The sequence below is a fragment of the Ricinus communis genome, chromosome 1, assembly GCF_019578655.1.
Source record: "Ricinus communis isolate WT05 ecotype wild-type chromosome 1, ASM1957865v1, whole genome shotgun sequence".
Classification (NCBI taxonomy): domain Eukaryota; kingdom Viridiplantae; phylum Streptophyta; class Magnoliopsida; order Malpighiales; family Euphorbiaceae; genus Ricinus; species Ricinus communis.
Genome location: NC_063256.1, coordinates 8,693,120 through 8,708,453, shown reverse-complemented (window position 1 = coordinate 8,708,453; position 15,334 = coordinate 8,693,120). Strand labels below are relative to the sequence as shown.

The 15,334-nt window shown below is 30.3% G+C and overlaps 2 protein-coding genes across 8 annotated transcripts; both read right to left on the bottom strand.

Annotated features, from left to right (window-relative positions):
- Positions 1-1,751: 1,751 nt before the first annotated feature.
- LOC8267307 lies at positions 1,752-6,056 on the bottom strand. 6 transcript variants are annotated; one of them, XR_007217063.1, is made up of 6 exons: positions 5,774-6,056; positions 5,588-5,665; positions 5,432-5,493; positions 4,493-5,327; positions 2,437-3,505; positions 2,221-2,333 (listed from the first exon to the last, which is right to left on the bottom strand). XR_007217063.1 is itself a non-coding variant. In XM_002515201.4 (4 exons), exons 2-4 carry the CDS (start codon positions 5,061-5,063, stop codon positions 1,981-1,983), a joined length of 759 nt encoding a protein of 252 aa, XP_002515247.1. In that variant the 5' UTR covers positions 5,064-5,327; positions 5,588-5,767; the 3' UTR covers positions 1,752-1,980. The 6 variants fall into 6 exon arrangements, 1 of the variants encoding a protein (XP_002515247.1); XR_001534968.3 differs by lacking the exons at positions 5,432-5,493; positions 5,774-6,056 and having other exon boundaries at positions 2,192-2,333; positions 2,437-2,472; positions 2,574-3,505; positions 5,588-5,767; XR_007217062.1 differs by lacking the exon at positions 5,432-5,493.
- A 2,476-nt stretch (positions 6,057-8,532) lies between these two features.
- Positions 8,533-12,802, bottom strand: LOC8267309. 2 transcript variants are annotated; one of them, XM_002515203.3, is made up of 7 exons: positions 12,611-12,802; positions 11,807-12,112; positions 10,809-11,259; positions 10,641-10,646; positions 10,123-10,418; positions 9,147-9,522; positions 8,533-9,005 (listed from the first exon to the last, which is right to left on the bottom strand). In XM_002515203.3, exons 2-6 carry the CDS (start codon positions 12,110-12,112, stop codon positions 9,178-9,180), a joined length of 1,404 nt encoding a protein of 467 aa, XP_002515249.1. In that variant the 5' UTR covers positions 12,611-12,802; the 3' UTR covers positions 8,533-9,005; positions 9,147-9,177. The 2 variants fall into 2 exon arrangements, with proteins under 2 accessions (XP_002515249.1, XP_015572440.1); XM_015716954.2 differs by lacking the exon at positions 10,641-10,646 and having other exon boundaries at positions 8,533-9,522; positions 12,611-12,797.
- Positions 12,803-15,334: the final 2,532 nt, after the last annotated feature.

Below are 15,334 nucleotides of genomic sequence, written 5' to 3'. Positions count from 1 at the left end.
AGATATACTTTATTTAGTTTATATCACAAAAGTTATATCAGGCATATACTTTTTTTCTTCAATATATATTTTAAATATATTTTTTTATCTTGTAGCAATTTATTTTATTTTTCAGATAAACACATTTTCAAATTCTTAAAATATTTTTTAGATTTATTTATTTATTTATTCACCATTAATATCACAAAATCAAATAAAATACAATATTTCATAAAAATTAATATGTTTTAAATTCATTAATTTCTTAAAAGTATAATGGATATATATATTTTAAAATATATCCAACATATACTTTTTCATCTAAAAAAACTAAATCAAATATTAAAATATATGTATATATAAATATCATTAATCATGAAGTCATTATCATTAATTGCATGATAAACTACTTACTAAATATTCTTTTATTAAAACATTATATTAGATTTTAATATAAAATCATAGAATTTTGATATTAAAGTGAAGAAGAAAAAAAGAATAAAACCAGAAAACCCTAAATGATAATCATTAAGTGAAAAAATATGAAACCATATGGTTGTTCTTTTTAAAACAGCGAATAAAGAAGAAAAAAAGTTTATATATAGATGATGAATATAACCAAGTAACGCAACTGTTTGCTCACAATTGGAGCAAGTTGTGGCAGCGCCGCCTTATTTCTACCCATTGCGAGTTAATGAATGGTAGAGCCTAATCACAGTATATAGAAGAAAAAAAAAAAAAAGGATATTTAGCTGCATTTCTTTGAAGGGGTTCCGAACAGTTTGTTTGAAGGATTACTTAGTTTGGTATTACCAATGTCATGCAATAGAAAGATGTAACTTGCAGTTGCAGATGATTCATATATGGACCAGACCAAACCACGTTCGATAGCTGCTGCTAACTTGCAGATGTAACTGTTGCAGGGGTGTAGTTGGTAACTGTCTAAATCTGATTCAATTTCCAACATTCAAACATAAAACATCAGATGTTCAAACATGCCAGCTGCATTCTTTAACACTAATTGATATTTTATGCATTTGATCTTTTGCCATGCGTATAGTCTAAGAAGCACCGATCTTTCTGAAAGATAGAAGTGTCCGTGTCAAGCTTTTCTCTGAAAATGGACACATATCTGTACGAGTTGAAGTTTTCATTTATTTATTTTTATACTCTGATAACAACATATATTCATACGTGTTAAATACTTTATAATTTATATTTTTACTAATATGGGACGAATATGTTTACAACTTAGCCTGAACATTTTTAGGATACAACCAATTTTAAGGTTTTAAAAAATCAGACAAAATGATAACTTTACCCTTAAATTTGTTGATGATCCTATAATTAGATCTAAAATTAAAATTTTAATCTAATTAGCTCATAGTATTTACAAACAAAACTAAATTTTGATTATATTAAAAAAATCTTAAACACATAAGTATGTCCTTCTCGTACTATGTCGTAAATTTTTAGAAATAACTGCATTATTATAGAGCTATTTATAGACATGGGCATTCGTCCAATTCGCCCATTTCTGCCTGAGAACTTCAAGAGACCTGCATCAACATTTCGTATCATGAGTCTGCTTCTTAGCATATCGCCAATCATTATTGATTTTCCCCTCCCCACAGCCATCCCCATTTCCCAGTGCTAGCGGAATCCGGAGAGAATTAACCATTGAACTTTTAAATCTCTGCTAAAACAAGTTGATATTTTCAAATGGTTATACACGGGCAACAAAAAACTTGGAAAAAATGAGGAAGAGAGAATTTGAACTGCAAAATCACTAGCAATCCTCCGAGTTGATTACTGTACAAAACTGCTCTTTACAAAAAATCTCTGCATACTTCGCTTCTGTCTACATATATACAAGAATCAAAGTAGTTCAAGTCCTGCCTCAGCTTCGGGTTACAAAAGGGATACATTATTTAAGTCTTAACTTAGCTTCCATGCCGCAGAGCAAAAGTTTACAGAAGGAACCAAAAAAACTCATCAACTCTACTTCTTACACAAACCTGAACCTGAGACTTGCCCTTCTGACAAACTGTGCACAAACAAAACATAGGATTAACAAAAGCATGAGTGCAGTAAGATCTTCCAGATCTCTCATTAGCTAAATACACGAAATATTGATATTTACCAATTACCACAACTACACTACAAGACTACATGCAAGGGAAACAACAAAAATGCATCTTACAATACGCACCTTGGAGAACCAGAGCCAGGTCCATCAATTCCAAAGGCAGGGTTCTTGTAAAATTGAATTGAAATCAAATCTTCACTTGCAGCAACTGCTGGTTCAGGTGATCCTTGTAGAAACATACTTCTACTGCTTTTGGCGCAAATTCCTGCAAGAGAAGTTTCAAGTTTATTGTGTAAAGACCGCATTAGAATATTAATCACATAAATATGAAAGACCCTTTCACACAAGAGAATGTCTACTGTTTGAACCTGAAGCCTTCTGCAAAAATCAGCAGCAGTATGATCCTGGGGAGTAGGTTGGGGTTAGAATGAAAGGCTGAAAAGGTATGAAACAAGCTCTTACTGATTAAAATAGAGCAAGCTACACTTCAAGATGGTACATTAACCTGGAATGAACTTCATAAACACCTGTTCTTAGCTACCAAGGCATGTGTGGTTAAAATATAGTGAAAAGACTTTCAGGTCCAACTCTTACTAGGATTCTGACCATCACTGGAGCAATGGAACACAACAAGCTGCCCAGAGGAATTCATAAAGACAGAAGCGATCAGGAGAGCCAGGAAACAGCAAGGTAGCTTAATTCAGCAAGCTATAAACTATAGGAACCAGAGAACTAGGAATAAAGACATAAGACTTGGTGTTGAACTCATGGTAAATAGAAAAGGGCATCCTCCTCGTGGAAAGAAGAGAGCACAAATAGCTTGCTGATTATTTTGTTCCTTATTCTGAGAAACAAATGCTCATTTAACTGCCGAATATAAGTGGTGAGAGAAAGATGATACTTCTAAGTTTTCCATCCATTTACATATGTTTTTTCGCATATGGATTTATAATTGTTTGGAAGTCCAACAAAAACAGAACCATTCTATTTGCTTCAAACAGCATTTTATATCCAAGAATGATCGACACATTCCAATCAAGAAAGAAACAAACATAATCAGCACAAGAGTAACATAATCCAGTATGACCATCAAACTTGTTCTGTCATCTGCTTAGATTTACTGCTAGCCGGGGAAGAAATGGTGATTTGTGATCATGGTTATAATGTTAACAAATCAATAGACTGGTCTAATTTCAAAAACAATGAAATTGAAAAAAGTAGAGTTGTCAGAATGAAATGTCCAAATGCATGTAATTCTAAACCAGACAGGAAGGGAAGTTCGACAAGGAAAGGTTACAAATATATTAGATATTTCCATGCAATAACCACAACTATAACAAGATAATAACAAGTAGTGAAGGTTAAATATCACTATCTTCTGTCTTTGGTTATCAGTCGAACGTCCAGATTTACGCTTCAAAATGCTTAGGGACCGAGCTGCAAATCAAATTAAATCCTCAGGCCAACAGGTTTTAAAATTAGCCCACAGCCACAAGTATTTTGTCTATTAAGATTTTAAAAGAAGTAGCAGATAAATATTTTATGCAAATTGATTCATGCATAAATTTGCATTGACATATCAGGTGAATCCCAACAGTGATCGCCCCATGTCACAGAAGCATACTACCTCCATATGTTTCAGTCTTTGCAGGACAAAGAATATTTGAAACTTCAGATAGTGATATTTTTAGAGCCTTCAAGATGGCAATAATACTTATAAAGCATACAGTAGGGAATCAGTCTTTTGACATCTTTCTAAATCATAATTAAAGCCTGATGTCTAATCACATAGAAAACCAAAGTTCAAGCGAAAGTTTGGAACTGGAATTCCAGTCTCAGTATTCTAATGAGTAATGAAAAAATAAGTAAAATTACATCCATAGTGCAAACCATAATGAAGGAAACTAGGAAGATGTTAACTTGTGATAAAGGAGCAATCTCATATCTATAAGAATTTTACTTTAGTTTCAACAGAAGACCTGCTTAACAAATGGTGATTTCACAATATATATATATTCAGCATCATATATGAGAACTGAGAACAAGTAATAAAACATGAGAATGACTTATTTTAGACAACACACTAGGGTAAACTGGTAGGAGCTGCAGATAAGCTGGAATTGTAATTAGTCAACTAACAAGAGCTGATATAAAATGACTAGGGCCAACTTATCAAAAACATAAACCATAAAGTCGAAAAACCAAATATAGGTTCTTTTCAAGGAATACCAGATGCCTATTCCAGTAAGCATATATCTAAAGCAGGAACCTGTTGCAGGCACATGCCCCTATCTGAATAATTACATATAGTTAGACAGCTAAACCGCAAGAATGGTATTTATATTATATGATACACATTTATGGTACCAGAAAATAAAGAAAAGTAAGATTAAGTCAGGTAAAGATTCCAAAACGCAACAGTACCTTGAAAGATAAGGACAAGGCAGAAGAGGAAAGTGATGATCATGGCATAAACGCTGCTATTCCAAGATGATGATTTTGCTGCTCTCATCTTCTTTAGTGCTTTAATTCTCTCCATCCTAGCTCGTTTTCTCATGGCAAGCTCAGTAATTTCCTGAACTAACTTCTGATCTGCAGCATCTAGTGATGGACCTTTAGGAGGCCTAGGTGGTTTAGGAGCCTTTCTAGAGTTCTTTTTCTTATGTTTATCTTCCACAACCTTCTTATTCCCAAAACCCATGTTCTGTTGTTGACCCTCTTTCCCTTCTATATTTTTTCCTAGCAACAACTCAACATTCTCATTAGCAATATCACCAAATTTTGATGAATTCACCAATCCATCAAAACCTAAACGCCCACTCCAAACGCTATTTAAGAGTTTCTCACTTTGTTTATTTGTTGAAATGAGATCATGCAATCCATCCTCTTCACTAGTTGTCCCTCCACTTTCAATATCTATTTCAAGCTCTCGTTCTCTTGAGACTAAATGATCCATCATCCCAGGTAAATTTTTATAACACTGTTCAGTATCCATTTATAAGTAAAATGTAATGTTCTTTTTATCCCAAAACTCCAGCACTTTCATGAATTACCCTCCTGCTTCAAAAATATCTCATGGAAGGATACACTATCCAAGCTCACACAAAGATAACCCTCTTTATCAACTACAGTCTAAATTCAAGCCCAAAGGATAGATAAAAGCTAAAGTCTGAAAGAACTAAGCAAAAGCCTTGATCATTTTGGAAAAATCAATAGAACAAAAAAAGTCACCAAGACCTCAAGCAATCCAAAAAAAATCCTGCATTTTCAAATGAAACAAGGCATATTAGAAACCAGATCTCTACGTCAGTAACTATACTATCCAAAAAAAAGAAGGAAAATGAAAAAATCAAAATCACCCACAACAAAAGTTCAGTTCTTTTTTTGGTTATACTTTCTTTTCATCTTCCAGAAGCAGCTTAAACCTAACCCACCAACCAAAACCATATAATTGCCAAACCAAATACGTTAACTTGGCAATAGAACAATTAAATTCAAAAATAATTCACAATAATGCACCTTTAAAAGGAAGCAAGGTCAGTGAAGGGAGGATCAAAACTTGGTTCCGTCAAGATGCATCGCCTAAATTTGCAGCTCCTTTACGAAACATTAAAAAGAATGTAAATATAGCACTCTCCAAAACAAAAACAAAATATTAAAAAAAAAAAAAAACCACAAAAGAAAGAGAGAAGAAAACACTAGTACGAGATATTTGTCTGTTTATTGGTAATGGTGGAAAAAGATTAAAAAAAAGTTTGAACGTGTCAGGCTTATTCAAAGACGGCAACTGGTGATTGCCGGTAATTATTTAATAAGAGGTGTCAGTACTTTTTAAACTTTAATAAAAACAATAATTAAATTTTGTTTATAGGATAATGATAATTAAGAACTCATCGAATTTGAAACAGTAATTGTTCTTTTTTAAAATTTATTTTATCTTTGCTTTTTGAGAGCTCCATACTGCAATTGCCATCCGGCTTCTGAAAGTTTTTCAATTGATTAATTTGGATAAGATAAGGGCACCGCATATATTGCAGTTGCAGATTCTTTTGCCCTTCCCTATGATTATGTTAGTATTAGTTTCAATTTAGGGTTTAATATTATTATATCAGTACACCCTGTGCAACTGCAACCATCTTCTCAACCGAATATCTCTCCATTAAAATATAATAAATCACTTTTTAGTTTATACTTTTCTTTTTATTGAAAGTCGAATAATTGAATTATTTGATAGGGCAAAAATAAAATAAACATTTTGACTGCATTATCTATAGATCTTGAATGTTGATTATTGTTGCTACTTACTAGATTTACTTTGTTCTTGTATGTCACAATGTTTATGACAAATTTAATTAGTATTAAATTTTTTGAAAAAGAAATAGAAATGAAATATTATCCTTAGGGCTTAATTCTCGGTTAAAACAAGAGAAATAAATTTCGTTGTTGATTGGATTGATTAGTGAAATCAGATAATCAGCAAAAGAAAAGGTTTTTTCTTTTTTTTTCTTTTATTGTTGTTTTGCAAAGTGATTGTCAAATATTTTTATGAGAATAAATACAACTTATAAGAAGTGTTAAAAAGAATTAGAAATAAGTTGAATTTGGCCACTAATATAATTTAGTTTTTTTACAAAGAAAATTAGACTTTTTAATCCAAATCTTTATATATTTGACTTAAATTAATTATATATTTTTTAAAAAGTGAGAAAGTGACTTGAAAATATAAAATAATTAAATAAATTTATAATAATATTTAAAAATTATTTTATAATTTTCATATAATTAATATAATTAAATCATAAGTAGTTATTACCATAATTATTTTTATTGAAACTGCTCTCATCTCTACCACCCTCAGCATCACCACCACTGTAATTATTTACTTATTATCATTATTAAAAATAATAATAACAATAATATTGAAAAGTAATAATATTTATTTTTTATTATGATTTTTAAATATTAATTTAAATAATTTAATTTAATATAAAATATTAATATGTTTTATTGTATCCACTCTATTTTTTGAAAGTTTGTAACTCATTCTCTCATTTTTATAAAAATTAAAATTAATTTGAACTAAATATGTCAAGATAGATTTGAACTAAAATATTCATAAATTTAAAAAATAGCTAAATTGAATCCGAGCAATAAAATCAGTGAATTGGATTGTATTCTAAAAAAATTATTGGTTGTACAATGTAGATCGTATTCTATAGAGAAAGAAGGATATTGGGTATGCATCTTTATGATTTTTTTTAAAAGTCTGCTTAGGGTATGATTGAAATTATAATCAGATGTTGAAAAAATAATTTTACAAATTTGTATTTTCTCAAATAAGTTTTAGAATTTGCTTATTTAATATAATTATTGTTATTATTATTATTATAAATAACTTTTTTAAAAAATAAATTTTAAATTTTACAGAATAAAATGAAACTCAAGGTTGGGAAACAACCCGTTGAGTCAAAGGTGGCATAAACAACCCGTTATGGAATTGATAAAATTGCCAAAAAAAGTCACGAGTGAAGCATATAAGAAATTGACCTGCTAAATGGAATCCAATAGAGAAGAAGGTGGAGACCCAAATACTTAGTTGAGGAAGACCCTTGTTTCATATGCTTCGCTTCTGTCCCAAACTTGAAGATTTCCTTCTCAAATGGATATTTAATTGCATAATAGCCTAAATCCAATAAAATTTGAAATGAGGACACCTTACCCTTTATCCTTCATAACAAATTGTCAAAGAAACTTTCTGAGAAAGATTAATTAAACACATAAAGTTAATTATGACGCAATTAGATCTTAAATTTTTACCCTCTACTATATGGGGTCTATGCATAGTCTTCCTATGACTTAGTAACTGATCTTCTCCAAATCAGTTTTTCATGTTATGAGTTGTTGAATAGTAACCTCAATTTTCTCAAATGTCTTCTCAATCACTAAAATCAGAAAGCTTTTGAAATCACCATCTTCTCTGTTCCGAATCTCACGTTGCTCACCAACGAACTAACATACAGTGAAAGTTGGTCAAAGTTTAAGGTAGTTATGGTGATGCTGAGAAGAGGAAAAAGAAAAGAAGAAAAAAAAATTCTATATTTAATTGAACCGATTTAAAAAAATTGAGAGACTAATTTTGACAAAATAAATTTCGAGCATGTTTAATTCACTTGTTCAAAAAGTTTTAGACTTTAAATAAATAAATAATAAAAAAAAAAGAATATTTCATTTTGGCACAATTTCATAGTTAAAATACCTGTATATATGATGATTTACTTACTAGCATATGACAAAGCACATATCATATCAGACATTAAACTACCCTACTTTGTATTCTAGGGAAAGAATTTGTTTATTGGAAATATATTCTTATTAATGAAAGCAGTGACATCGCATGAGAGGGTGACACCAGGAATCACACCCCAGCATTTGACATATGAATGTGACAGATTTGGAGTTGGAAGTTTGAAAGGCCAAAAAGTAATTCATTGCTGCAATTATCATATCCATTAAGGAGTTTGGAACACTCACAAGTGTGCCACACCTACCTAAGTAAATCAAAACTACTACCCTTACAACAAAGTTCTGAACAGAAATGAAACACTAATTAAAAGGAACAAATTCTTCTGACATAGATACGTCCATCCATTCCATTCTCAAGGTCGATCCCACAAACAACATACTTGCCTATGTTTAGGTCTCTCCCCCGTGCATTTACTCATAGCAACAATGATCTTGACCCTGAAAAAGTTTGGAGCAACATACCACAAAAAGAACCCAAACATCGACCATTTCTGCCCAACCAAAAACCTAGTAAAATTTACAAAGTTGCAGCCTCCAGCGCATTGTGCATATATAATGCTGTTGATAGAATGCTAAAAATTATTGAATGATACTTTCCATCCACGGCACCCAACACAAACCTCTTCTGTGAGGCCTAACTTGCCATGAGTTTCAAAAAAGAATATCATGGAAATATGAAAACTCAGAGAGGATTATCAAATATTGAAGGGAATAAACTAAAAGAAAATACAAAACTAAGTCTTAATCTCGCTTGATTAAGGGTGAAAAAACTCACCAATATCAGTTCCAGCACTGTATGCACCAATTTAATATCGGTTATAAGCTTTGCCAAAATCCTCACGCCTCTGACGCTGGAACTCGCCATAATTGTCATGTGGCCTCGAAGGATAATTTTCTACATGATTTGAGTACCTGGTCCTTGATTCCATTGGCAAACCAGCCCCACTGTAGTGAGGATTAGCTGATGAGCTATCATAATCAGAATATGTAGGCTGCTTATAACCGCTGAAACCTGATGCAGGCATTTGTTGCCGTGCTTGTTGCTGTCGCCTCTGAGCATCAAGTTGAAGAAATTCCTCCCACTGTCTTGCATGTGTGCCCCTCAGAATAGCCAGTTTCTTCATGTAATTCTCTCTCATCTCCCTGACAATCTAAATCCATAGGAGAAAAAAAAAAAAATTATATCAGAATTTCTTGTAAATACAGAAAAGAGGTATTCTAGTACACATTTTTATTTTCACAATGATGAAGGAATCGCAGAAGCAGCATATTAATTAGAAATAGTAGAACTTATAAATTTCAGAAAAAAAAAACTGAAGTTTGCTGAACCCAATGATTCATCTGCATTTCACACTGATAGCTGAGCCACATGGCCCCTTTAACTTCAATATGATTATAAAACAACAGGAAAAGGAGATGCATATGAACAAAAAAGATACATCTAATGTACTTCTGTGATTGGATCATTAAGACTTTATCAGATAGAGAAAGTGATAGAAATTAGGCACTGAAAATGCACATGATTCATAAAATATGCAAAGAAAAGTTTCAATCCCTAAACCACAATATGCAAATAGTTACATGTAAATATCAAACAAAACAAATGACCAAAATGTTCAGCTAGGAGCCTCAGAATCTGTTTATTTAATTAAAAGCATGAGACCCAAAAATTAGCAGATGAGAGTCGATTAGCCAGTTATGCTTGAAAGTTGAAGCTCAAAGTCTAAAGTTAAGTGTTAAAAGAGTATTACCTCACGATGCTTAATATTTTCTTCATCTTCATCCTTGTCACGAATTCTGCCAAGCTCCATTGCCTCCCTATTAAACTCCAACTCTAATTCTTCTAATGTCTGAGGGAAGGTCGCATATTCAAATTGACGGCCAGATTGCAAATCAGGTCCCTGCCTTTCTGTATCCCACCCATCATTTCTATAACCCACAGTGTGGCTGTGACCATCATACGAACCATATGAGTTGCTGGCATACGGAGGATGTGCAGGAGATTTAGAATGGCTTGAGCGACTTCTACCGCCATCATTACCATAAGCTTCATGAAATGAAGAGTATGTTAAGCACTTGATTCGAGATGGTAGATGTAGCCTTAACTACATGCTATTTAACATTCACACAGTGAACCCGTCTGGTCGCAAACAAGTCTGGATATGCTTTCAGTAAATAACATCGTTTTGCAGACATTCCGATCATTTCAGACCCACCCAACGAAAATACTTCAAAATCGTACACATAATGCTTGAAGCTAAGAACTTACCTCTTGCTGCAAACACAAAGTAAGCAACAAGCAGCACCATTAAAAAATTTAAAAAGTTCTATTAACACTATGAAAACCAGAAAAAAAAACTGCAGGGGCCTAAACAGCTATAAGATTTGGATTACCGTTTTCTAAGGATCCCATAAATAAACCCTATGCTGTCCCTACCTTGTGGAGAACCCCTAGAAAACTTCTGCAGATCCTCACGAACACGATCTTCTAAAATCTTATCTTGTCTCCCAAATCTTTGCTGATACTGTGATGTATCACGTGGTTGACCTGTATAAGACCTTTGGGATTCAGAGCGTCGCAATCGCGAGCCAACAGGACTTCGCTCGGGCGACCTAGATCTGCTCCTGTGAGAACTAGAAGAGCCCTTGTGGTCACCATCCCCTTTGATTACCTTGTGCACAGCATCAACACCTTTTGCCAAAATTAACCTATCTTTGCCACTAACAATCAGAAATTTTTCCTCCATTTTGAGTTTGCAGCCAATATCCTTTTCAATCCTCTGTATGACTTTCTCAGTGAACAGGGCTTTTACATGTTTTTCTCTTGCAGGAACCCTTTCAAAGAAATCTTGAGACTTGCGATTTGCTCCAAGAGTGGAGGGGCATCCCTGTATATATGCCAGATGGCATGGCAAAGCATTTAACCCCAAAGAAAAAAAGGAGGTAGGGAAAGAAGAAGAAAGAAGGCATCCTCTGCTTATGTGTGTGAGTTGGTGCTGCCCAGTAAAAAATTTAATAAAACAGAAAATGAACTGAATATATGAAGTCCTAAATCAAATTGGTACAGCAGGAAGCAACAATAATACTAAAATTTAAGGAAAAAGTACATAACAAAACCTGAGCAATGTAAAGACCACTGGATTGTTCATCAGAAATAAACGAGTCAGGCAATACTCTGAGTATTAAATTCAGGCTCAAATTAGTATTTGGCATGCTAACATGGGCCTTAATCTAAAGCAGGCTAGAAAAAGTAAGAGCCTAAAAACAACATTACAATTAGTAAATGGAATCATAGTTTCCTCTTGTCTGACACAAACAGTCCATCAATTAGAGATAAAAGGTACTGAATTGCGAATAAAAAATGAATGCCTGTGTGCATAACCTAAGATGGCTGATGAAACGTTTAACATTATTAACCAAGAAAGCAAGCAATACCTGAGTAAAATGACCTGATTCACCACAAATTTTGCAAATCATTTCTTCTTCTTTCCTTTTCTTCCAATTCCGCTCTGTAGCCTTTGATTTAGCTTCCCAAACCTTAGCTTCTCGGCTAGTAAAATCAGTTGGCACAGCATTAGGGTCCCGAGGTTCGTCTTCCTCATCAGAACCTGCATGGGACCGTTTATTTGCTTTTGACCTATCTTGCGTATTATTAGCAGTAGAAGATCCTGGAGGACCGGTGTATTCCTTGTAGATTTGACTGAAATCATCGTCGTCGTCTATATCCGGCCTTGTTGCCATCTAAAGAAAATGTTAAATTACAACTCTTACATTAGCAGCAGAAACCACATATTATGACCACCATCTAGCAAGCACAATTTGATAAAACACTTTAACCTTTTAAACTCAGTGTTTCTTTGATATATGTAATTCTGGATAAGAGCATGAGTAATATGAGAAATGTACATAATATGCAATTGAGAGCAACATAATTAACCAGAAAAAAATTAAGCATGGTAATAATTGGTGACACCAACACCACAGTCGCGTCAGTTAGCTAATGGAATTTTGAACATTCATTTCAGAAAAAAGAATTTAATTGACACTAAAAGAGCCCAATTAATGAAGGCAGTGAATCGCATTGTTCTAAGGGCCACTACTATCAACTTGATACGAATTGGGTAAATATGAAAAATAGTAGCAAGGTAAATAAATTAGAATCAGTATATAAGCGGAATCCCATGGGAAAGAGCCGCTACCACAAATAGAAGAACAGAAACGAAAGAGGGAAAGGATTACCTGAGCGGCGAGCAAGAGATATGGATTGAGATAGTCTTGGACGATGACCTGAAGGAAACTAGGGCTGGTTTTCTAATTAGCTTTGTATTTCGTAAATTTTTTTATTTTTGTTTTGTCCCCCTGTTTTCTATTTTTATTTCTTTTTTATCCTTTTCTTTTAAAAAAAAAGAAATTATCTTTTCTTACATAGTATGCATTTAGATTTTAAAATTTTAATTTCCTTTTCTTAAGGTGTTGTTGGACAGTTTTACGGCTAAATACTCTTGATGAATATTTCATATATTTTTATTATTCAATAAAGTTAGTAAAACTTAACCTAAATTATAAACAATAATTTACATAAAAAATTAAATATATTTAAAATTTTATAAAAGAAACTACTTATTAAATTTTTTATATAAATTGATATAAACTTTTGCTTTGTTCTTGAAATATCTAATGTCTACTTTAAAATGAATAATTACGTATTAACTTTAACTATTGAAATTATTTCAAAAAAGAACTTAATTATTGAAATAATAATAATAAAATTCTTTAAAAAATAACGGATATATACAGAACTAGTCATCCGTTTAACATTTTATAAATTATTAAAAAATTATTTATATTACTACTAACATTATATTAAAATTAAAAATATTTATTTTAGCTTTTTCTTTAGTTAAAACTTTATATTATTAAAATATAACTGCCAACTAGTTTATGGAAATTATAGAATTACACTATTATTTTAAACAAAGGAAACTGTTTTGCACAGATCAACCAAATCTTTTTCCCTCCGATATAACATTTCTAGCAAAGCTGTAATTTAATATATTATTGTTAGATATGAGAAATAAGTATAAAAATTTGTATGCTGTAATTTTATTGTTTTATAATTTTTAGTAAATATTTTTTAGACAAATATAAATATGTAGTTACAGATTATAATAAAAAAATTTCTTATTAAAAAATTTTGATTTTCAATAACTCATTGATCTTCATTTCGATAAATTATTATTATTAAGTTATCCATATTTGATAATATAAATTTAAAACTTAACAATTTCTAATTTTATTATTTAATTATTAAATCACAGTTTAAAAAGTCATGTCAAATAATAACTTTATTTAATTGTTAAGATTGATCTGATGAAATCGATTTAATAGTTAAACATTGACACTTTAAGTTGTTAAATTCTAAACTAAAATTACTAAACATGAAACATATAGTAACGCCGGTTAATCATAATGAATATGACTAAATTCTTGCCAATCGGTGCTTTTTAATGGATAAATATTTTTTTTGTCTAAACTTTCAATCATATATTTTTTTTGTCTAAAATAGAAAAATACATATTTTAAATTGTCAAATAGTAATTTTTGTACTTATTCTTAAATATTAACAAAAAATTTCATAATATATATAACAAAAAAAGTAAGAAAAAATATAAATTTATTGATAGCACCTTATTAATTTATATTGATAAAGCTATTTTAATAATTTATTAATTTAATTTATAATAAATAATATTAATAATTTATTATGTACAAATATGATTTTATTAAATTTTTAATTATCAAATAATAATTATATCTATTTATAAAATTTTAAATATATACTTTATTTATAGTGTATGTTTGAATCAATTACTTTTTCTAAAAATTATACTTATAATACTTAATCACTGTTTTGAATTTTAGATTTATATGATCACTTAAAATATTTTTTAAAATTAAGAAAAAAAAGGTATTACCGTGCATTAAGTATGAAATAATATGATAAAAATAAAAGATAAGTAAAAAAAGGTACTTTGTAGTTTTAATATTTAATAATTTTTAATATTTAATTTTTTCAGATAAAAATAAATATATGATTAAAAATTATAATAAAAAGAAATATTTTATCATTAAAAATATCGTTTGACAATGATTTTAACTATATAGACTTCGATCAACATTTATTATCATGTTTTTTTATGTTTTGATAATATGAATTTAAAGCTTAGCAACTCAAACTCATCGTTATTCAACTATTAAATTAATTTTATTGGATTAATAATTTTTTAAATTACAATTTAATGATCGAATAATAGAATTCAGAGTTGTTAAGCTCCAAACTCAAGTAATCAAACACGAGACATTATAATTCATGATAGCTAATCATAGTGAATACGCTTGAATTCTTACAAATTAAATTTTTTAACTATAAAATATTTATTTTTCATGATTTATAATCGCATAAAGAAAAAAGTATATACTAAAATTTATAAAATAATAAAATCACAAAGTACCTTTTTTTATTTAGCCCTTCAAATAATTATCTATAGTTTTAATTAATTTAAGTTAGACCAAATACATTTTTACACCCTTTAATTTATATTGATTAGTAAGTTTAACATTTTAATTTTTTATTTAACCTAACAAACACATTAATTTTACTTTTTCAATATTTAAATATCTTTATTTTTTAATTTAATATAATAAATCGGAACTTCATAATAGTAATATTTAAATATCTTTGTACAATACATATAACCGTATTAAATTAATACATACATAAAAAAATATTTAAATGCTACAAGAAAAATCCAGATGTCAATTAAATTACATCAAAAGTTAAAATGTTAATTGATTAAATATCTAAAATTGAATGATATAAAATATATAATTAGTCTTTAAATTAACTAGTTCAATACTCGCACTTAATGCGAAACCAAATTAAATATATTACTAATAAATCAT